The 21,426-nt window shown below is 47.0% G+C and overlaps 2 protein-coding genes across 6 annotated transcripts; both read left to right on the top strand.

The window, feature by feature from the left end:
• Nucleotides 1-1,420: 1,420 nt before the first annotated feature.
• LOC310679792 (tubulin alpha-1D chain) lies at nt 1,421-6,788 on the top strand. 2 transcript variants are annotated; one of them, XM_083445472.1, is made up of 4 exons: nt 1,421-1,563; nt 3,151-3,373; nt 4,116-4,264; nt 5,707-6,788. In XM_083445472.1, exons 1-4 carry the CDS (start codon nt 1,561-1,563, stop codon nt 6,688-6,690), a joined length of 1,359 nt encoding a protein of 452 aa, XP_083301598.1. In that variant the 5' UTR covers nt 1,421-1,560; the 3' UTR covers nt 6,691-6,788. The 2 variants fall into 2 exon arrangements, with proteins under 2 accessions (XP_083301598.1, XP_083301597.1); XM_083445471.1 differs by lacking the exon at nt 1,421-1,563 and having other exon boundaries at nt 3,112-3,373.
• Nucleotides 6,789-8,537: 1,749 nt separating this feature from the next.
• Nucleotides 8,538-20,711, top strand: LOC310672134 (uncharacterized protein). Of its 4 annotated transcripts, XM_083428808.1 has the most exons (10): nt 8,538-8,675; nt 9,583-9,844; nt 10,809-10,918; nt 12,072-12,122; nt 13,456-13,545; nt 14,145-14,235; nt 14,456-14,527; nt 16,145-16,238; nt 17,033-17,103; nt 19,282-20,711. In XM_083428808.1, the coding sequence occupies exons 6-10, from the start codon at nt 14,163-14,165 to the stop codon at nt 20,640-20,642; spliced, it is 1,671 nt and encodes a 556-aa protein (XP_083284934.1). In that variant the 5' UTR covers nt 8,538-8,675; nt 9,583-9,844; nt 10,809-10,918; nt 12,072-12,122; nt 13,456-13,545; nt 14,145-14,162; the 3' UTR covers nt 20,643-20,711. The 4 variants fall into 4 exon arrangements, with proteins under 4 accessions (XP_083284934.1, XP_083284931.1, XP_083284932.1 ...); XM_083428805.1 differs by lacking the exon at nt 14,145-14,235 and having other exon boundaries at nt 13,402-13,545; XM_083428806.1 differs by lacking the exon at nt 14,145-14,235.
• The last annotated feature ends 715 nt before the right edge of the window (nt 20,712-21,426 follow it).

The raw sequence follows: 21,426 nt of genomic DNA on the forward strand, positions 1-21,426 counted from the left end.
CCATGACAGGTCCTTGGGAGTCTCTGGCCAGCCCCTCTGGAGCCACCCCGCTCTCTCCAAGCCATTGCCAACCCTGCTTTGTAGCCTCCTTGAATTTTTTTTATTTTTCTGGCTGGAATTGCCCTTGAACTCTGATAATGCCTCTTGCTTCCCTGGCCAGAAGATAGGATGTGTATGCAAGTGTGTGTAGAAACTAGCCTGCTGCACAAAGGTGTTTAGGGAAGCTTTTAATGTTTAATAGGTTATTGTATTTTAATGTTCTGTTGGAAGCCGCCCAGAGTGTCTGGGGAAACCCAGCCAGATGGGTGGGGTATAAATATAGTATTATTATTATTATTATTATTATTATTCACACCTGTTGCCGGAAAAATCCGAGGGCTCCCTTGGACAAAAAGTAAAGACACCAACCAGAGTAAATTGGAGCAAATCAGCAGCCTGTAGGCTTGGCCTTTATTGTACTGTTGCAGCAGGGTGTTCCCCTCCCTCGCAGGAGAGAGGAAAGACCCAGAACAATGGTGTGCAAGAGCTTATAAAAACTTTTGAAATTCCCCTCCTCTAGGTCAAGCCCACCCCCAGAAACATCATGCATACATTACAGAAAGGAGGGGTTGAGGGAGGAGTTGTGGTAGTAACCTGAGTGTCCTGTCACCTGGCTGGTTCCTCCTTTCTCCCCCTCCCATGAACCAGTTGTGAATAACAAAGAAAAGGTGCAGTTTCCTTCCCCCTGAGGGGAATCCGGCCATGGTCCTTTTGTTGCTGTCTGCCCTGAATATACAACCATATGCAGTCCATTGTGTTCATGAAGGCGGTGAGTCTGAGCCCATCAGGATGCTTATCTAGCTTGTCATGCCCCTCCAGGTGCAGTACAGGGGATTATGGCTGACCGTCACCAGGTCACCCCCCTTAGCTAGTCCTTGAGATATGGAGTAGAATAAAAGTGGAACAGTGCAAATCTGATCTATTGTTGATTTTCTATGAATTTATAACAGAAGTGTAGCGTATGTAGTGTGTGAGTGTGAGTGTGTGTGAAGTCTGTACAAACTGAATGATTGGGGGGGGGTTTCCTGCTACACACCTGCTGCTCTGTGCACTTTTGCCTCTGGCCCCAGCCACCACTGTCATGTGGCCCTTGGAAGGTTGCCCAGAATGTGGCCCTTTGACAGAAAAAGATGCCCCACTCCATGCTAGCACAACAGCAGGCAGGACTGGGGGAGTTTATAACAAAAAACCAGTGTTTTCTCTTTTTTTAAGGTGAGGCTTGGCTGCACACGTAATAATCCTCTGGGGACAGTCCCTCCCCAATACACAAGTCCCTAGCTATGTTTGGTGTAACCAAGGCTTAGCTTGGCTTTCTCTGTGAATTGTGTGTTGAGTCCGGCCGTAACTCAGAAACCATTCAGGCTAAGCTCCGTGTCCATCTCTAACAACAAAGCATCCCTCGTGCCTGGAGATGGGCTGCGGAATGTTATAAAAGGCAGACACTGCAGGAAAACCCCTCAGTTACCAGCCTTCGTCCTCTGAGCTCATTGGCGCCAGGTCGACAGAAGACAGTTTTGCAGGATGGTGAGTCTTGCCTGGACTTGTCAGCTGGGCTGGAGCAGCGAGGGAACAGCAACCCCACTCGGCATAGCCATCAGGGCTATGTGGAGCCTCCCTTGTTTTAAATATAGTGCCGTATGATTCCCTTCTAATGGGAATGCAAGTGCTCTTAGATCTGTAACCAGGGTGTCGTTCGAAGTATGCAAGGTGTAGGGGAAAGAGGATAAAATAATTTCACAGTGTAGGAACAGGAGGGAAGAGGAATTAGCACTCTTGATGGTGGGGTGTTTTTACCAGTTTGCCCTCCCCTTTTTCCTTTTTCACTCAGCCTCAGTTCTAGATAATGGGAAACGATAACACTATTTTTTTAAAGAGAGAGAGAGAGAGAGAGAGAGAGGAAGGGAAGCAATCTCTGAACACTGAAAGATTCCAGGAATTCCAGACCCTTATCCAGAGTTCAGTTTCCTCAGAATAAAGGACAGCAGAGACAGTGGTGTCTTTATGGTTTATTTACACAGATATACAACCTGAGCCCATGGTGGAGAAGCTCACAGCATTAACACCCCAAGAGGGCCTTCCTTCTCCCAGAGCCACAGCTTTGGATTCATAGGGAAATCAGGCATGGCTATGTCCCTCACAGCTGCCCAGCCTGCCACATTTTGCCTCTAGCTCTCACAAACAACTCCCAAGAGGGAGTGGGGGAGGGACGGACATCCATTTGTTATCTGGCATGGAGCTACTTCCTTTGTTGCCTTAATGACCCATACTTAGAGGACTGTTTCAACAATTTGAACCCTTGTTAAGATTTTAACACTTGCCGGATCCAGGAATTAGAAGGGTCTGGGGCATGCAGCCTACCCCACCCCCCCAAAAAAAACTTTTTACAATACTATGACAATACACTAACTTTGGTATGCAGCCCACTATGTATACCCTGAGTAAACAACAACAACAACCACCCTTTAAAAAGAGCGTTCATGGTGTAGTGCAGTCTTCCCCAAGCTGGTGCCCTCCAGATGACTGGGGAGGAGATTTTGCTTCTATTCTTATGAAGCTCATGACCTGAGAACGAGGGGTCAGCATCTCCTAGCCACTGACTACTGCAGTGTAAAGACGAAGTTGTTGGAGGGGCAGGGAGATGTCGTGCCAAGGGGTTAGAGCCAAAGGACTCACCAAAGTACACTAGAACCAGGAAGATGGTTGTTGCCAGTGCTTTTTTTTGGGGGGGGAGGGACGCAGGGGTACGTATACCCCTAAACATTTTGTGAATCTTTTGTCCATTTACTGTATTTATTTATCCTGGTTTGAACTATAAAATAGTGATTTTCTTGAGTCAAAATGAGAGTACCCCTGAACATTTATTTTTTAAAGAAAAAAAAAGCACTGGCTGTTGCTCTGGCAAAGTCCAAGCTCCTGTCTAGGAGTGGCCACCCCAGAGCCTGCGAATACGCCACTGCCCAGAAAGATGCACTAATCTGCATTTTTGGTGGCTTGCCACAGGGGGCAGTGTTATACAGGGTCAGGGTGTGGGTGGGAGTTTCCTGTTCTGCTGCTGGTAGCCCCTGACATGTGGCTTCCACACCAGTGATGGATCTGCCCCTCTTTCCCCAGCGCGAGTGCATTTCTATCCACGTGGGTCAGGCTGGTGTGCAGATTGGCAATGCATGCTGGGAGCTGTACTGCCTGGAGCATGGGATTCAGCCGGATGGGCAAATGCCCAGCGACAAAACCATCGGAGGTGGAGACGACTCCTTTAATACCTTCTTCAGTGAAACCGGAGCTGGGAAGCATGTGCCTCGGGCTGTTTTCGTGGACCTGGAACCCACTGTGATTGGTGAGGGCTGCATTTTAGGGGCGGAGTCTGACCAAAGCCTCTGTGTATTCTGATTGGATACTGATCTGAGGTGGCCCAAGACATTCTGGTGGCTGCCATGGGGGTAAAAATATAACAATAGATGCTTAAGAACCTCCTGCCCTTTAATGGTACCCCAGAGTAGAATTTTTAACCCTGCCTAATGGTCTGAAGCAGCTTGAATGAACCGGTTAAAGAACCACAGGGATCCATGACATTCATTCGTTAAGAATAAAGGTTGTTCTTCAGTCATTAAGAACAACAGGGTTGTTGTGAGCCTAAAATGGGTTGGAGTTCCTAGGAAGAAAAGTGGTATAGACATGTAATAATAAAACAAATGGATGTAGAAAGCAAGCGAGTTTGGTGCTAGGAACCCATTTCAAGTTTGCGTTGCCACACAAGGGCATTTAAAATGGCAACACCCTCCCAGATTTGTCTGTATTGTCACAGTATGTCAACAGGAGACAGCAAAGACTTTGGAGTGTGGCTTCCTATGGAAAATGTATTTGCTGTGGTCCATGTCTGTATCCCGTCTGTGCATGTCATTGGCTAGCTGAGAACTCTCTAAATCTGGTGAAAAGATTCTCAGGTCAGGGCTGAACCCGTATCATACGCTCAGCTATTGAAACCGAATCCCCATCCAGCCTTGGTCTGTCAGCAGAGTAGGCTAGGAGACAAGAGAGGAGAGGAAATGACCTGACCTACTGTTTGCTCTGCAATGCAGATGAGGTTCGGACTGGCACATACCGTCAGCTCTTCCACCCAGAGCAGCTGATCACTGGCAAGGAAGATGCTGCCAACAACTACGCCCGCGGGCACTACACCATTGGCAAAGAGATCATTGACTTGGTGCTGGACAGGATCCGGAAGCTGGTAATTGGGCTTGGTGGCATGGGAGACCTGGGGCAGGAAGGGGCTGGATCTGCTTTCTGGAATCTGGAAGGAGTTCTGGTTAATGAACGTGGAGGGGAGATAATGAGCGGTTTGTGTTGATGCTGCACAAGTTCAGCTTCCACTGCCTCACTCAGGGAACTAGATTATAGTGCAGAAGGTTTATCCACACTTAAGTTTTGCCCCACACTTTCTAGGTACAGGTCCACACTTTCCCAGTCTGTGTCTGAGTGTTACCCCCCCCCCCCCGCTGCTTTCCCCAGCAAAACCTGATCTTTACCGCTGAATCAGAACAAACAGTAATTCGGATTTTGCCATGGATTGCTGTTTGCTCCTGTTTGGTAAAGAGAGGGTTTTCATTGAAAAAGTGGCCAGGTGTGTGTGCGTGTGTGTGTGTGAGACGCATACCTATAAAGTCTGGACCTGTGTTTAGAAATGCAGAGCAAAGCTAAGTGTGGATGATCCCTAAAACAAAGGCAACAGCACTAAGATTGGAGACAAGCCTTTTACTATCGAAAAGCAAGCAAAGGCTTATCGCCAGTCTTGCAACTTGAACTTCGGATCACCTGACATCACATATTGTCATCATGTGATTGACAGGTGGGCAGCCACAACCACCTGTCCAAATAAGTTGTGGAGGGCAGGCCCATCTTGGACGCCTGACTTTAAGCAAGGCTGGGTGCTGTGAACACTTGAGCGCACAGTGACCTGTGGAGCAGGCTCTTTCTCTGCTCATGCAGCAACCAGTCTCCTGCAATGGTGACACAATGGCCGTCTGTCATGAGGACCGATTATCCAGAGGTAATGTAGCAAGTACACCTCTGCTGGAATGAAAGTGTTTTAGATCCTTCCTATTGCCCAGATGATCGATTGGTGGAGAAATCTGGTTCAGTATTCACGCATCTCAAGCCCATGCATGAACCATAACAAAGTTTTTCTTTGAACTTTGCACTTCTCTGAAGTTTCTGTTGCAGTTCTGCAACCAAATGATGTTAGCGAAAATGCACCCATTAGGGGGAAATGTGCATAAAATGCATGCATTAGTGAAAGTAATGAACAAAAATGCAATAGATTAGGAAAAGCAGCTTGCCAAAAATTGTGTCTATTAGTCAAAGCAACATATATTAGGAGAAATCCAACAAAAATGCTGGTGAATTTTCATGAGGACTTAAAAAATATTCAGCAACCTCACTGAATCTAAAACTGGCGAAATTAGAGACAGAGAGGAGTCATCCATCCCAACTGGCCAGCAATAGGGCTAAACTCTAATGCTGAAATACAGAGATTTGATTGTGGGTCTCCCAGAGGAATTGGGAGACAATAAAGCAGTGGTTGAGAGAGTTTTGGAGGACTCTATCCCATTATTCCACCCCATTTCCTAACCCCAACTGACCACCACTTGGTTTGTTTCCTGCATTCCACAGGCTGACCAATGCACAGGACTCCAGGGATTCCTCATCTTCCACAGCTTTGGGGGAGGCACTGGCTCAGGATTCACCTCCCTGCTGATGGAACGGCTCTCGGTTGACTATGGCAAGAAGTCCAAGCTGGAGTTCTCCATTTACCCAGCTCCTCAGATATCAACAGCTGTGGTTGAGCCCTACAACTCCATCCTCACCACACACACCACCCTTGAGCACTCAGACTGTGCCTTCATGGTGGACAATGAAGCCATCTATGATATCTGCCGCAGGAACCTGGACATTGAGCGCCCAACTTACACAAACCTGAACAGGCTCATCGGCCAGATTGTGTCCTCCATCACAGCCTCGCTTCGCTTTGATGGGGCGCTCAATGTGGACCTGACAGAGTTCCAGACCAACCTGGTGCCCTACCCTCGCATCCACTTCCCTCTGGCCACTTACGCCCCGGTCATCTCTGCAGAGAAGGCCTATCATGAGCAGCTTTCTGTAGCGGAGATCACCAATGCTTGCTTTGAGCCAGCTAACCAGATGGTGAAATGTGACCCCCGCCATGGCAAATACATGGCCTGCTGCCTGTTGTATCGAGGCGATGTGGTGCCCAAGGATGTCAACGCTGCTATTGCCACCATTAAAACAAAGCGGACAATCCAGTTTGTGGACTGGTGCCCCACAGGCTTCAAGGTGGGCATCAACTACCAGCCCCCGACTGTGGTTCCTGGTGGGGACCTAGCCAAGGTGCAGCGGGCAGTGTGCATGCTGAGCAACACCACCGCCATTGCTGAGGCCTGGGCCCGCCTGGACCACAAGTTTGACCTGATGTATGCCAAGAGGGCTTTTGTCCACTGGTACGTAGGGGAAGGCATGGAAGAAGGGGAGTTCTCCGAGGCACGAGAAGACATGGCCGCCCTGGAGAAGGATTATGAAGAAGTGGGAACAGATAGTATAGACGGTGAAGGAGAAGAAGAGGAAGGGGATGAGTATTAGCACAGCTCAATCTGTGTTATATTGGGAATTACAGTGTCCATTGCCTTGCCACTTGGGGATTCTCTTCACAAAATAAAAAATTAACTGTGTCACAGAAATGTGGTGTAGTTTTCTTCTTGACTCACAGCTGCTGCCTTGCTCTGCTGGCCTATAAGCATCAAGAAGTCACACGCTATTCCTGAAGGTTACTACCTCTGTTCAAATGACACTGTCCCACATGGGAGACCTGAGTCCAATCCACATTAGTGGTCTTCTGTGGTACTGCCACTCCTTGTCCTTTGTCATGATGCCCTTGACAAATGCGCCTCCCTGTAGAAATACTGCTACATAATTGGCTAATATAATTGTCAGCAGCTTCACCAAGCCAAAATTTGCAGGGAGAAGCCCTGACCGTTAAAACCCATGTAAATGTTGTAGAAAAGCCCCATGACACAGTCCTATGAGACTGGCTCTCCAGTGAAGGACTGGGGAACCTGTGCCCTCCTTGCACTCAAGAAATTATGGGACTCCAAATCCCATAAGCCCTAGCCAGCATAGCCAATGGCCAGAGATGATGGGAGCTGTAGTCTAAGTAAGAACAGCTAGTGAACCACCATTTCCCCCATCTCTGCTCAGTGTGTAGGATTGCAGTCTGAAGTACTTTGTTCTTACTACAGTTTATACAGATGCAAACCAAAGAGGGCTGAAGACACTTTGTGGCAAGGAATAAATTCACCGATTCTGCAAGATCCCTTCAGAATCACAAAGAAATCTAAGGGGCTTCTGTGGAATTCATTTCTCTGCTGTTAGGAAACCCAAATGGCTGTGTTTGAGCTATCAAGAGAGGCACCGGGGTAGAATTGTCTTTTTGTTTCTGATATAACTTGGGACAATAGTTGATATATGACAAAATTCCTTGACATTTCAAGGTGGTGTTGCGCTACTCACACCCTCATTTCAAATAAAGATCTGATCCAGCAGAGCTTATGCAGATTCCCTGATTGCCATCAGCCTCAAAGGTGCTGTGTGAGTCAGGAAGCTTGGTTATGGTTGGCAGAGGGAGCAATGCCTACTGGAAGAGGATACTGTCACTGAGCCTCTCAGGCATAGTTTGGGTAATTCCCAAGTTCTCACTAAGGCTATGGAAAATTACCACTTTTCTCTGCCTTCTTTAGCAAGTTTATATGCACTAACCATAGACAGCCCACTTCCCCTTTTCCTTCCCTTTGGCCCCATATCTCCTGTATCTGAGTTTGGTCACATCTGCACTATAATTTTAAGGCACTATGACCCAACTTTAAGATATGCCTTCCCCCAAAGAATCCTGGGAACTGTACTTTGTTAAGATTGCTGAGAGTTATTAGCAGATCCCTATTCCCCTCATAGTAAGGTTACCAGATTTTTTCCAATGAATTTGGGGACACTTTTCAATTTCAGTTGAAGGGGTTGGATTTTGTCAGGGGAATAATTTGTAAATCCGGGGACTGTCTCCGGGAAACAGGGACGTCTGGTAACCTTACCTCACAGGACTACAATTTAAGGATCAGTTCCTCTATCCAGGAAACCCTGAAGCCCCACATCAAGGCAACTTTGCAGAAAGAGTTCTCTTATTGTAATGATCCGAACACATTTTTTACATACTCCAGAGAAGCATTTATGAACCAGAAGCGCTAGCAAACACTGATAGATTGCCACAGCGAAAGGGTCAAAGGTGAGACTGGGATGGTGAAGGAGCAAGAACTGGGAAAATAAAGTATGAACTCACATGTTCCCAAAAGTGTGACCTTTTGTAGATTCCCTCCCCCACCCCACATCCTTAAGGAAAGCATAAAGCTCTGATGTCACAATAACCCCCAACTTCCCATTGGCTACTGAAGTTGTTGATCAGCAGGGGAGGAGGGAGCAGGTTTGGGGTGATGGTAAGCTCTTGCCTCCCCCAAGACATCAAGTGCCCAGCTCACCATCAGGTGGAACAAAGAACACGGGCAACCTCTGGATAAACTAAGGTATATTGAGCCTAGGTGATTTTAAGAAGTTAGACGAGTATCAAATGATGATGGGGAGCAGGAAATGAACCTATGGAAACATGGCTGCCATGGAAGGGGACAAGGGGGCAGCCCCCAGTGAACCATAATCCACCAATTACTAGCATTCTTTTTCTTTTTTAAAAAGGACATGTTTCTATCATTTGTAGAACCTGAGATAAGAGGTAAAATGTACAGGCACTACCGTATTCTCATTTGTGAGAAATTTCCCTGCTCCCATCTTTTAGATATGCATTTGCATATGTATATGTATGGAGTATTTTACTTTGCCCTCACCCCATTTTATTCCCCTGTGGATATCCATGTGTAGGGGGGAAGGGTGTGTGTGTGAAAAGCTGGCACAAGGAGATAGGAGAACTTGAGGTCAGAGGGATTGTTAAAACAATGGGTCTTTATGGATACAGGAAGACTTAACAGCTAGAAGATGTCCTGACATGGGCCAGGCCTACTAGTTGTGCACAAGAAAAGTCCTACCTTCGTCTCTGAAATGGAGGTTTCAAAGTCTCAAAAGATCAATATAAACCCACTGGAGGTTTAAAACCCTGTCTTTGAGAGGGAAGGTTGGCCAAGAAGGCCTTTTGTACCCCTCCATCGCTGCAATTCAAAAAGGTATGTGTGTGCACTGCTTTTCTAATAAATAGGAGCTGAAAGTGGAGAAGTGGATTCTTCAAATGGAGAAGCAACCTGGTGAAATTCTGAGTCCAGACACACACACACACACACACACACACACACACACACACTTTTACCTCCTGGGAGGCAGATCATCATCACCGTGTTCATTCTCCCTTTGTGTGCATGCAGTGGGGAGTTCTTGTGGGATGGATAGATTTTGCGGCACCTCATTCTGTTTCCTCTCCCCCTGCAGGGCCCTTTGCCCACAGCACCCACCTCCTGCTGTGCTGTAAGGAGCAGTGCAGCCAAGAGTGCGGCCATGGTCAGCCCTCGAAGCAGCTCAAGTTGTGTGGACGCCTTCGGTGCTTCCAGAGACATTGTTCCCCTTGCAGCCGCTCTTTCCCCGTTTCTCTGCTACTGGTTTCTGCACAGGACAGGCGAATGGATGCCGTGCCAGACTATTATAAGCTTTTAGAGATTCCCCGGGATGCCTCCGACAATGATATTAAAAAGGCGTAAGTCTTTCTCTTGAATTCTCAGCGTTCTCTCTCGAGACTTTTGTCTGCAACTCAAGCCATGTGTGAGGCAGGAAAAAAAGATTCCTGATGCCAGTTCAATTAACACGCCACACAACATTTAATACATGACAGCATGACCCTCAACTGTCCCATTTTAGGTGAAGCATCCTGGAATTACAGAAGCCATCCCAGCTTCTGACCGGATCCCAAAATGTCCTGTTTCTCCATCTGCCACTCTTGTGTGAGTCAGCTGGCTTGTGCCAGAGCACCAAACCAAAATATGCTTGTTTTTTGGCCTTGCGTGCTTGTGTGAATCAGCTGGCTTCCGTGAGAGCTCGGAACCAGAAGAACAAGCACCCTGATTTTGTTCAGTGGGATGTCAGAGGTTATGTGATAGCATATTTTCTTTAATGTAGAAAATGGTGCTTTGGCAATTGTATCATGGACTGTACCCCACTGGGCCACCAGACATGTTTCAGTGGTAGACAAGCAGCAGTGCTTTAGAGCAAGAACAAGAAAGGCCCTACTAAACTCAGCTTACCTTCATGGTGACTGTCCACCATCTATAGATTCCATAGCTTTATGGATTGGGGCATTTGATTTGGGTGGACTTAAGACAATGGTCAGTGCCTGGTGGCCCAGTGGAGAGCACCAAAATAGCAGTCGTGGCAGAAAAAGTATGTGCTAGTGGTGGCAGCTGGGCTGGGCCTGGCTGAGGTGGTGGTGTTTGTGCATAGGTGGGTGGGGCATAATTAGCACCATGCCAAGGACCCCCCAAATGCTTGTGCCAGTCCTGCATGGGCATCTGGTTGTTCACTGTAAGAACAGAAATCAGGACTACATAGGTGTTTGGGCTCTTTTTACGTTCTTAACTGGGATTTGCATTGAAGGTGGTTTATTGTTGCAGAAGGTGCTGTGACACTCAAATACTGCATTCCCTTTCTCTCCTGGGTCTGTGCAGGTACAGAAAGAAAGCCCTACAGTGGCACCCGGATAAAAATCCAGATAGGAAGAATTATGCTGAGCAGAAATTCAAAGAGGTTACAGAAGCTTATGAAGTGTTGTCAGACAGTAAGCGACCAAGTTCATCTTTCTGCCACCGACTCTCTCTCAGATCATTTGGGCTTATAGGCTTATGTCTCCCTGGACTTTGGGACACTGATTTTCACAGCCCTTGTTAGCCGAAGTCAGTTCATTAAAGAATCAGAGGTTGTGACGGCTGTCTCTCTGGAATTCCCCCCTGTATTTTCGATTACACGTCTAGACCAGGGAGTTGATAGCAATAGACATGGATTATGGGGAGAGGCCTTTTTGGTAAACTATGGAAAATTATTGCCTGGCAGGTTTGTCATCAGGGATTGGCACTGCCAGGCATCTGCCAAGGCCCACACCCTATCAGGGGCTCCCACTCCTAACCCCGGGAGCCCCTTAATCCAACTCCTGCTAATTCTCTTCGCTGTCATTGCCTGCTCACTTGCCCAAACCAAGTGAGTGAGGACAGGAGCAAAGAGATAGAGCAGCAGCCTTGTTCCCTCCATGTGTGGCAGTGGTGCAAATTGGGCAGAGCACATTAAAGGCACATAGTTCCCTGCCCCCCAAAAGAGCATGGGCACTGTAGTTTACTCAGTGGCGTAGCGTGGGTTGTCAGCACCCGGGGCAAGGCAAGTAATTTGCGCCCCCTAACCCGGGGCAAGGCAAGTAATTTGCGCCCCCCCCCGCTGCACTGTCCCTCCCCCAGATAGTCCCTCGCTCTCTCTCCGCACCGCACGCCTGGCACCCTCCCCTCCACAGTGGGCGGCGACCCGGCGGCTCGGATCGGATTCACACAGCCAGCACTGCAGTGAGAGAGAGAGAGTGAGCCAGGTAGGGGCAGAGAGCTGCGAGTGCGAGCGCGCCCCCCCCAGATGTTGCGCCCAGTGCGGCCGGCCCCCCCTGCACCCCCCACGCTACGCCACTGAGTTTACTCCCCAGCTGAGCTAAAATTCCCCGCACCCTTAACAAACTGCAAGGCGGGATTCACCTAACAAGTCAAGAGGCAGCAGTAGCAATGATGAGAAAGAGATGAGGCTACTCAGGGTCTCCCCAAACCTGGAGCCAACATTGTTACCTGCAGAAGCCAGGTTTCATAATCTATATTGCACAGCCAGAGTATAGCTTCTAGAGGGTGCAAAGATTACCATTTTACTTGTGAACTTGCCAACTTGGTCCTCCTTCCTTTCATCAGAGGCCAAGCGTGAACGTTATGACTGCTATGGGGATGGAATCACAGCGGCAGGTAAGAAACATATTCTTTCCCTACTATTTCACACACCTTTCTCCTAAGGCCCATGGACCTCACATATAGGCTAAGATTTGTCTGGCATCTTATTTCGAATCCATGTTATAGATTAGGGTCAACCCTAGAAATCAACACATGCTATGGTTTTGGTTATTTGTGGTATGAAAGGAGAATGCAAGCTGCAAAGGAATTCCTAGGCTGCCTTATGCAAAGCAGTCTGGCTGGCTTCGTGAAAAGCAAACCTAACATGACACAAAGCATTGAGAGGAATCCTTTAGCCCGGAGGGTGAGATGTTACCAAGGTGATGGGGTGTATGTTTGAGAGGACAGGAAAAGGGATTTTTCAAGCAACGGGTTTCTGGGAGAGATAAGGAAGAAGAAGATCTGGCATCTATTTTTGAGGGAAGCAGCCTGAAGGTTGCTTGTGCTGCTGCCTCTGGAAGTCCGTATGCTGTAAGATCTGGATTTCTTCCATGCAGAATGAAGGTTTAAACAGGTGAATAAGCCATATTTCTTAAAGCACAACAGTCTCCCCCATGTCTTCCATTCTCCAAAGGGACACAGACCCTGTGTGTATGCCTGGGACCCTATGGGCTTTTGCCACCACTTGGCAGAGAGAGGGGTAGGCCATCCAGCTTTTGTAACAATATTCTTTCTGAAGTGTAGGTGGGTTCCCATGAGGCAAGGCACAGTGATAACAGCAAGAACCTTTATTGAACTAACAGAATGGGACAACAGGTGCAAAGCAACTGCTTATATACATTTCTGAAGGCCTGGGCCACTCCTACTCCCAATATGACTGGCTGTCTAAACTTCCAAGCTGCGAATCATAAGTCAGAGTTTAAGGGCCAATGACAGAGGCCCAAATCCTGAAATGTTCTGTGATTGGCTATCATGTATCAAATCAGAACACGGGGGCTCAGACTCCTTAGTCCAGACTCAAGCTCAGACAAATACAGACCACTGAATACACAACGCTTTCTCTACTATTTCATAAATCTTTCTTCTAAGGCCCACAAACCTCACATATAGGACATATGGCATCTTATTTTGAACCCAGAACTGGAGCCCACAGGAGACCCCTCCCCTCTGGATGACTTCTATTAAAACTCCCATCAGTTGTGACCAGCTCACACAGAATCCCTGAGTGGAGAAGTGGGTTTCCATGAGTGTTTCACAAAGGAGCACCAGTCACGGACTACTCATCCTGGCTGCACAGCTCTGCTCCAGAAAGGGAAGGGGCTTCTCCATTTTTTTCTTCATAAAAATTATAGAGTGGGAGCATCCCGGGACTTCAGTGATGTGTTTGCAAATCATGTTACTACCCCAGCAGTTCCTGAAGGAGAAGATTTGAAATTCACCTTCCGCAGCCCCTGGGAGGTTTTCCGAGAGATGTTTGGCAGCTCAGACTCTTATGCTGGTAAGCGTCATTCTTATCTGGATTGTGTTTTGATAGCTAAGATTTAGACTTTGTTACTGAAGGGTTGTTATGCTGAGATAGGAATAAAGTCCCCAGGAATAAAGAATTTCAGGATCCCTTGGCCTCACTCCACCCTTTCCTCTTGGGTGTCTGTCTGTAAAACTGTGAACTCTGTCCTTCAGTGCAGGCATCCCCAAACTCAGTCCTCCAGCTGTTTTGGGACTACAACTCCCATCAACCCTGGCTAACAGGATCAGTGGTCAGGGATGATGGGAATTGTAGTCCCAAAACATCTGGAGGGCCTGCTTTAGTGTTTGCAGTTTTCTTGTGGTTCCCATTGACAGGAGATCTACTCACCCACTGGAGTTCTACCAGGCTGAACGTGGACCATAGCTTAGTGGAAAATTAGACTTCAAAAAACAACCAAATTTCTCTGGCAGATTCTGCAACTACTAACAGCTGTTTGTTTAGGAAACCAAAACAATTTTGTCATGATTGTCACTGTGGTTGCTACTATTTTGCAGTAGCAGAAGTCATTGTGGCTGGCAGTAGTAGCAGGAGTTGTATTTCATTTCTGTTATTATTATTTTATTTCATAGTAGCAGTAACAGAATTCCATGTATTTAAAGTCTGAGCATCCCTCCACTGTAACACTCAAATCCGGGACGATTGATGTAGCTGTTTACAAAGGTCAGTTTTTAAACACCTAAAAAGGCCCCAAAGAGGAATTTGACAAAGAAGTAGATAATAATAGGGAGATGGTTCTAAACAGATAGAGCAGCAGTGAGTGGTGGAGGAGGTTGCAATAAAAGAGGAAGCAACTCCAGGATAGCAATGACTTAAGTTTGCGCATAAAGCCACTTGCTGTTGCCATGAGTTGAATTTTATCCCCACTCTTCTGCTTTTTCAGCCAAAAAGGAGGAAGACGTGCCATGGTATTTACGAGGCCCCTTATTTTCCATCTCCATTTCAGAAGACTCAGGTAGGATGTTACCAACCTTTCAATGTGAATCCCTCTATTTAACCTGGAATGCTTCTGCCATTCTTCCGCCTTCTGATCTGTCGGCTGTAACCTCCCCTCAGCTTTTCTCCTTCTGTATGGGAGATGTTAGGAGTCCTTCCTCCCCCCTCCCTGCCAAACCTTTCCTTGTTGTGGGGGCTGACATCCATTTCTCTAGTAGCTAGTCTAGTTCTCCAGTTGAGCTCTGAACCTTTTCACTTGCTGCTTCTGCTAGTCAGTATGGCACAGTGGACAGAACGCTGGATTTCAACAAGGGAGGAGGAAATCTGTTTTCAAATTTATGCTTAGCCATATTGTGGGCCAGTCTTTCAGTCACGGGTGATTGCATGGGGTAGGGTAGCAGGTTCCCCCTCTCCCCAGTGTTTTCCACTCCTCCGCTTTTCAATCAATGTGTATTAGGGCCCTTTGTAGCATTGATTAAATGTGCAGAAAGCCTACATACACATTGTTAAAGAAACCTTGTTTCCATTCTCCAGGGATGGCCCTATCATTAGGTAGAGTGAGAGCTGCCTCCGGGCAGAGAGTGGACCTAGCTGTGTTCTGCGTAGCCTGGCCTGCACCCTCTCTCTTAGCCTTCTCCCTTGGTGGTGGCAGACCCTCCAAGTGTCCCTATTTTCCAGGGACATCCCTGATTTAGAGAAGCTATCCCTGTTTCTGGTTTGATCCCGGAATGTCCCACTTTTCCTTAGTATGTCTATATTTTCATTGGAAATTGTGTTGGAGGGTATGGAGTTATCCAGCCCCTGAGCTTTCTGAAGGCAATCCTATATAGGAAAGTTTTTTAAAACAAAATGTTTAATGTTTTATTATGTATTTATATATGTTGGAAGCTGCCCAGAGTGTCTGGGGATGGCTGGGTAAGATGTGTGGGGTATAAATAGTAAAATTATCATTATGGAATGCGACGTCCCAATTTTCATCGGAGAAATGTTGGAGGGTGTGGTGTGGAGGAGGACTCTGTCCCATCACCAGCATTGCAGCAGGATTAAACTGCCTGTCTAGCCAGCTTTTGAACATAGAATTGGGAAGGTATCATCTTGTAGATAGGACCATTGTGCTCCGGTCTCTTAGCCAGTCCCCTAGTAGCAGCAGAGGACTGGGTGAGTCCCCATTCCATGTGTGTGGAGTGTGTGTGTTGAGATCCTTTTTCAGGTAAACTTTTCCCTACAGGTGTGAGCTTGCCCTGAGTTCCATTGTCACATGGTCTTGGATAGGCAGAGGAACTAGCTTCAGAGTTCAGACTGGAAGATTAGGAACATACACTAAGAACATAAAAGGGGTTTTTCCAGCTCTGATTTGGGTGACGAAGAGCACATCCCTTTAAGTACTTTCAAACATCAAGGCTAGACTCTCAGAGGCCTGACACAGAGTGGCTTAGGGTCACTTGTAGTCTACATGGCAAACTGCCTTGGGCAGGGGGTTGTCATGAAGGAAAAAGAGATAACCATGCTTTGGAGGATACTATCTGATGGGATGCAGGGATGACTGATAACTGGACAGTAGTGTAGTGAAAACCTCAGTTGCCTGCTAGCATTGGTCATGAGTTCCCAGCAATGAATTTGTCATCTTCTTTTGCAGGTGTTTCAATAACATTTGGACCCAAAAGATCACTATGTTTCTTCTCTCTTGATCCCAAAGTCTTCAGTTTAAGAAACATCATAAGCAGGAAAAGGTATGAGTTGTGCCTCTGCTGTCCCTGAATGCAAGGGGAAGCAGAGGTGGGATGGCCTAGTAGCTGCTGGTCAACAGAGCTAAGCAGTGGTTCAAGGCAGAGGTGCATGTGCACAGCAAGCTCAGGTCATTTCCAGCATTAGCCTATCAGCAGGGAACTCCCAGCAGGGAAGCCCTCAGAAAACCTAGGGAACCTCTCTCCCCAGCATCTGGCAATGAGATGCCAAGGGTTATGCAGGCCTGAAGCTAAAAAGTACCCAGAAAGATGTATCCTTTTATGGAACAAATCTGAAGGACAGAACTAAATCTTTTTTATATATATCATTTCATAAAGTTTGTACACTGCTTGATTATATCACAACCATACTTGGAAAGATACAAAAGTTAAAATACTAAAGCAGAAGAAAATTACCTCAACCTTCTAAGCATCTGGGTTCTGCTGGGGATTCATGGCTACCACAGATCTGCATTTCTGATAGGAATCTCCCCCAGGATCTGGTAAAAGCTGACATGTGACAATATGTCATCATGCTCAGAGTTCCCCTGTTCCCCCCTCACTTCATTTGCTGCTGCTGCTTGCAAGGGATGTGAAAACCGTGAGTATGGTGGTGTCATGCCTTCTGCTGCTAGGTAGTAGCTGGAAGACATGAGCTATAGCCCCATATCTTCTAGATGTGTCCAGAATCTAAAAAGGACACTGACAGATTTTTAAAGCAGCCATCGTTGTGGTAGATGGGGAAAGGATGTCCATCTGTTTGCTTTCCACTGGGTAACTCCAGTGTGTTGATTTTCCAGGTCTGCAGATAAAGATTCTGAACAAGTAGAAGCTAAGGATGATAGAGAGATAAAGTCTGCTGAGGCTTCAGGTAGGAAGAAACGATTTGGGGCCACAGTAAAGTTCATAGAGCTCGGAATTATTCCAGAGCAATGGGTTATTCACAGGCAGGTACAGAAGAAAGTATGAGACCTGAGTCTTTTTATCCCGGCTACAGATTATTCTTTTGTATTTGATGTTAATTGAACTATCACTTTTTAACACTGTACCAACAAATCCTAATGTGGATTAGACATCCCCTTCTCCATAAGTAAAGGGATAGGAGTGAACCACCCTTTAAGCACAGTAAAGTTCATTGTCGAAACAATACTCAGACCCTTGGCTCAGGGAAATCTGAAAGTTAATTTATGAAACCACACATGGTCTCAGCCAGGGGTCGGCAAGGTTTACCTCACCTGGGCCAGTTCACTCCAGTGAAGATCCCTCTGTGGGCCAGATCATGCACATGCATGAGTGCACGCATCTGCAATTTCCAGCGTCTGTGCAGACACAATTTCCGGCAAGTGAGCATGCGCAGACCCAATTTCTGGCACTGCGGAAGCGAGTCCCTGTGCTGCGCTGTGGCGGTTTAGTGCAGTGTGCGGGGAATTTGCCGAGCAGGTGGCTCAGTTGGGGGGCGGCTTGTGAGCCGGTTAAACGACCCCCGTGGGCTGCTTATGGCCCATGGGCCTTAGGTTGCCTACCCCTGCAGCATTAGCTCAAACTACAGAGTACATTGTTCTAACACATGGATAGGCATAAGCACAGGCATTGTCCCAGCAACTGACTTGATGCCCCCGCTCTACTTTTAAAGTGTGTGTGTGCCTGTCATTCATGCTGTTTGTATTCCAAGCAAGAAGACTGAGCTTGGGAGCATGCGCTCCTACAGGGAGAAGGAGCTGTCCATGCAGGTGCATACAATGGCACATCTTTGGAAATGCGACCCGAGTTCAACACTGACTCTTCCTCCACCTCCGCTTCACCTGGCTCCACTGATTGGCCAGCCACCTCCTCAGCTACTCTGGTAGCTTCATTCTCAGAAGGTGGGGTAGGGACTGACTCTACCAGCTCCTCTCCCTTATCATGACATCTGAAAACAGTGGGGCGAGACCCTCTCCCAAGTCACTGCCTGAACTCTGTCCACCCCAACTTCTGAATCATTCCCATCCTGGCTGGCAGCATGGCTGGTCCATGACACCCATAATCTCTGACTGTTGGCTATGTTGTCTAGAGCTGATGGGAATTGTAGTCCAGTAACAACTGGAGGGCAGCAGGTTGGGAAAGGCCGTGGCTTGCTGTCTGATACATTCTTGGTTCAACTTAGAGATAATGATGGGTCATTAGAACAGATACTGGTCTTATGAAAAAGTTATGTCAAAACTATCGAATAGGGGCAAGTGCTGGAATTCTATGACTGAAAACCATTCCAGTGTTCACCCACCATGACTGAGTTCTTCCAACTCTTTAGTTAAGTACCTCAGCATCAGTAAGCCTCTTTCTTGATATGGGAATGAATGAATTAAAAAAGCAGGCTTTTTTTTACTTCCTAGTGCTGGGGACTTGTCTAGTTCAGGGGTTATTACCCTGTAGCTCTCCAGAGGTTGTTGGATTTCAACCTTCACCAGTCCCAGCCAGCATGGATGGTGGGAGTTGTAGTCCATCAACACCTGGAGGTCTACAGCCTAACCATCCCTGGTCTAGATGGAAATTTGTTCCCCACCTGCGGTGCCCTTTCTATTGGTGGAAGTATTAGGAGTGCTGAACCTTGTCTTGGGAAATGAGTTGCTTATTAAAAAGAAATAACCCAACGGGTTTTTACATATATATAATTTTTATTAGATTTTCTGTTTTACAATTTAGAATACTCATTTAAACATCCTTAAAATATCAATGACTTCCCTTCTTCTCTTTCCGTGGTTCATTCTGCATATCATAAATCCCTGCATATTTTACATAAACTAAACCATTCAGTATTCCATTTTTACATCCATCAAAACTTATTTACACTGTTGAATTTATCTTAATGCTGCCAGAATTTTCAAGTGTACACAGTCCCCCCCCATATATTCAATAAACATTTTTCAATCTTCTCTAACCATATGTTCTTCTTGTTCTCTTATTCTATATGTTAAGTCTGCAAGCTGTGCATATTCCACCAGCTTAAGTTGCCATTCTTCTTTATTGCTCGTTTTCCATAACCCAACGTTTTTTGTTTCTGTGGTCATTGTAGGTGAAAACGAAAGCAACAACATAGAAGCAGTGGGCAGTGAAATACAGACCGAGTATGAGTCAGTCCCAGAATACAAGGAGAATGATGTAAATGGATTGGGGCCGGGGTATGATGAAGATGATGAGGCTCTTGGGGGATTTGAGTCCTACGAAAGGTGGAAGAGCCCATGTGCAGTCTATGAGGTGGTGAAAGATGAGGTGCCTTCAGCCTATCCTTCGTCTTCCACGTACGAACCGCAGTATGGATGCAGCTCTTACACAGCTTACGAGATGCCTTCCAGGTGCTCATCTCCTGTGAAGAAAAATGGAGCCTCTCCTGTGTACGAGTCGCAAAATGCGTATGAGTTTTCTACCATATATGACCCTCGGTATAGCTGCGGATACTCCCCCATTTATGAGTCACAGTACGATGATGACATCTCTCCATCTGATTCGCCGTACATATATGAGACCTCTGGACCAAAGTCTCAGTACAGGTTTGACGACTCTTCTGTGTATGAATGGCAAATCGGCTACGATACCCCTCCAATATACGAAACACACTATACTTGCAAGGACTCCCCAGTGTACGAATCTCCGTATGAATGTGAGTGCTCACCTGTGTATGAATGGCCCTCGCAGCAGGATGAATCGCAGCTTAAAGATGCCCCGACTCCTGAATTTGAGGGTTGGAATAACCCTCAGAGGGACTGCATCTCACGTCCCAGATGCAGTGAGTCCCACGACCCTCTGGATCCATCTTCTGGAGATGCTGAAGATGCTCAAGGACCTGCTGGCTACAGGCTGGCTTCTCGAAGCAGGCCGTCTTCGGGTCTCAATGAAGCATCACCTGCCTCCCTTAGGGTGACAACTGGAAGTACTCCGGCAGCTGTGCCTTCTGAGGAGCAGGGCCAGGGACCAAATGGAGCCAGGAAGCAGCCAGCGGAGAGCTCGGAAGGGCTTCTGGGAGGCATGAGGAAATTCCTGGACGGAACGAGGAAGCTTTTGTGCAGAGGGCACCAGCCTTCCAAAGAGCCCGTTTCAGAAGGAGACAAGTGGGCAAGCAGTATAAGCCAGCTCCCAAACATAAACAACCCGCCTCAGAGAGGGGTGAGGCAGCTGCACAGTGGAGGCAACCCTTTCCTGTGTGGAAACCATATATTTGCAGACCATTCCAACTGGCCCAGAGGGGACAGGAATCCATGCGTGGGCAGAGCAATCCATGCACACATCCCAAGAGGAGCCTACTGGACAGGAGGGGGAATGACACCTCATCTCCCAGATATCTCCAGCAGGCTCCTGGGCAGAGTAAATAGGATCCCTGGCAGGGGCAGTTTCTCCTCTCCCCTGACCTCCCCTTCCAGCTGCTCCTATAACTCCTAGACCAAGGAGAACCTTATAAATCCCCGGAAGCTGGAGAGATGCATAATAAAGGGTGGAAGTGAAAATTTTTCCAGGTTGTGTTCTGCTGTAATTTCATTTAAAAGCCAAGGACATAGAAGCTGCTTGAGACTAGCCTGCAAGGTCCTGGAAGCTACTGCCAACAGGTGGTGCTATGTTCCAGATTGTGTGCCAGCAAATCCCAAGTGTTGCAATTTGGAAAAAAAGTTTGTAAATGGACCACATCTGCAGCTCATTGGACACTTTGCTGGCATAGCTGGCTGGCATTAGAGGCCATTTCTGTTTCAAAATTAAAAGCATTTTCTGTTTACTGTCAAAGATTGAAAGTAAAGGTTTGGAATATAGATAAGTGGGGGTGGGGGTGGATGTAATGTAACGTAATGATTTGTGGTTCTATTATGGGATGAAAACCACTGGTGTAACCTCTGGATGCCCTGCACACCTCATTGTTTCTGACATTGGAACAGCAGGGGTTCTGTATCACATTCTGTACCATGAACACAACCATGGATCCTATATTATGTGTTGGGTATATCTCACAGTGGTTGGGATTTTCTGAGTTATCTCTGAACTACTTGCCCATTCTCATGTTGCCACCCTCTGGATTTCCCACAGAAGGATGACAACTGCAGGGTCCAGGTCAGTTCATATGGGGAGAAGTGGTCTTTGAGATACTGGGGTCTGAGCAGCTGTACTACTTCAACTAAAGGTGGGTGGGGGAAAGCTTCCTGAAATAAGAAAATGAAGACAACAGGAAGCAGACAGA

Source organism: Podarcis tiliguerta (assembly GCF_965153285.1).
Source record: "Podarcis tiliguerta genome assembly, chromosome: 1".
NCBI lineage: Eukaryota > Metazoa > Chordata > Lepidosauria > Squamata > Lacertidae > Podarcis > Podarcis tiliguerta.

What these genes read in the sequence shown, in the direction of transcription:
- LOC310679792 (XM_083445471.1), top strand. Translation starts at nt 3,127, where the DNA reads ATGGATCTGCCCCTCTTTCCCCAGCGCGAGTGCATTTCTATCCACGTG. An exon ending in CCTGGAACCCACTGTGATTG is followed by an intron (nt 3,374 to 4,115) that starts GTGAGGGCTGCA and finishes TCTGCAATGCAG; the next exon opens with ATGAGGTTCGGACTGGCACA. An exon ending in TGGACAGGATCCGGAAGCTG is followed by an intron (nt 4,265 to 5,706) that starts GTAATTGGGCTT and finishes TGCATTCCACAG; the next exon opens with GCTGACCAATGCACAGGACT.
- LOC310672134 (XM_083428805.1), top strand. Translation starts at nt 9,771, where the DNA reads ATGGATGCCGTGCCAGACTATTATAAGCTTTTAGAGATTCCCCGGGAT. An exon ending in GGATGGAATCACAGCGGCAG is followed by an intron (nt 12,123 to 13,401) that starts GTAAGAAACATA and finishes AAAATTATAGAG; the next exon opens with TGGGAGCATCCCGGGACTTC. An exon ending in CAGCTCAGACTCTTATGCTG is followed by an intron (nt 13,546 to 14,455) that starts GTAAGCGTCATT and finishes CTGCTTTTTCAG; the next exon opens with CCAAAAAGGAGGAAGACGTG.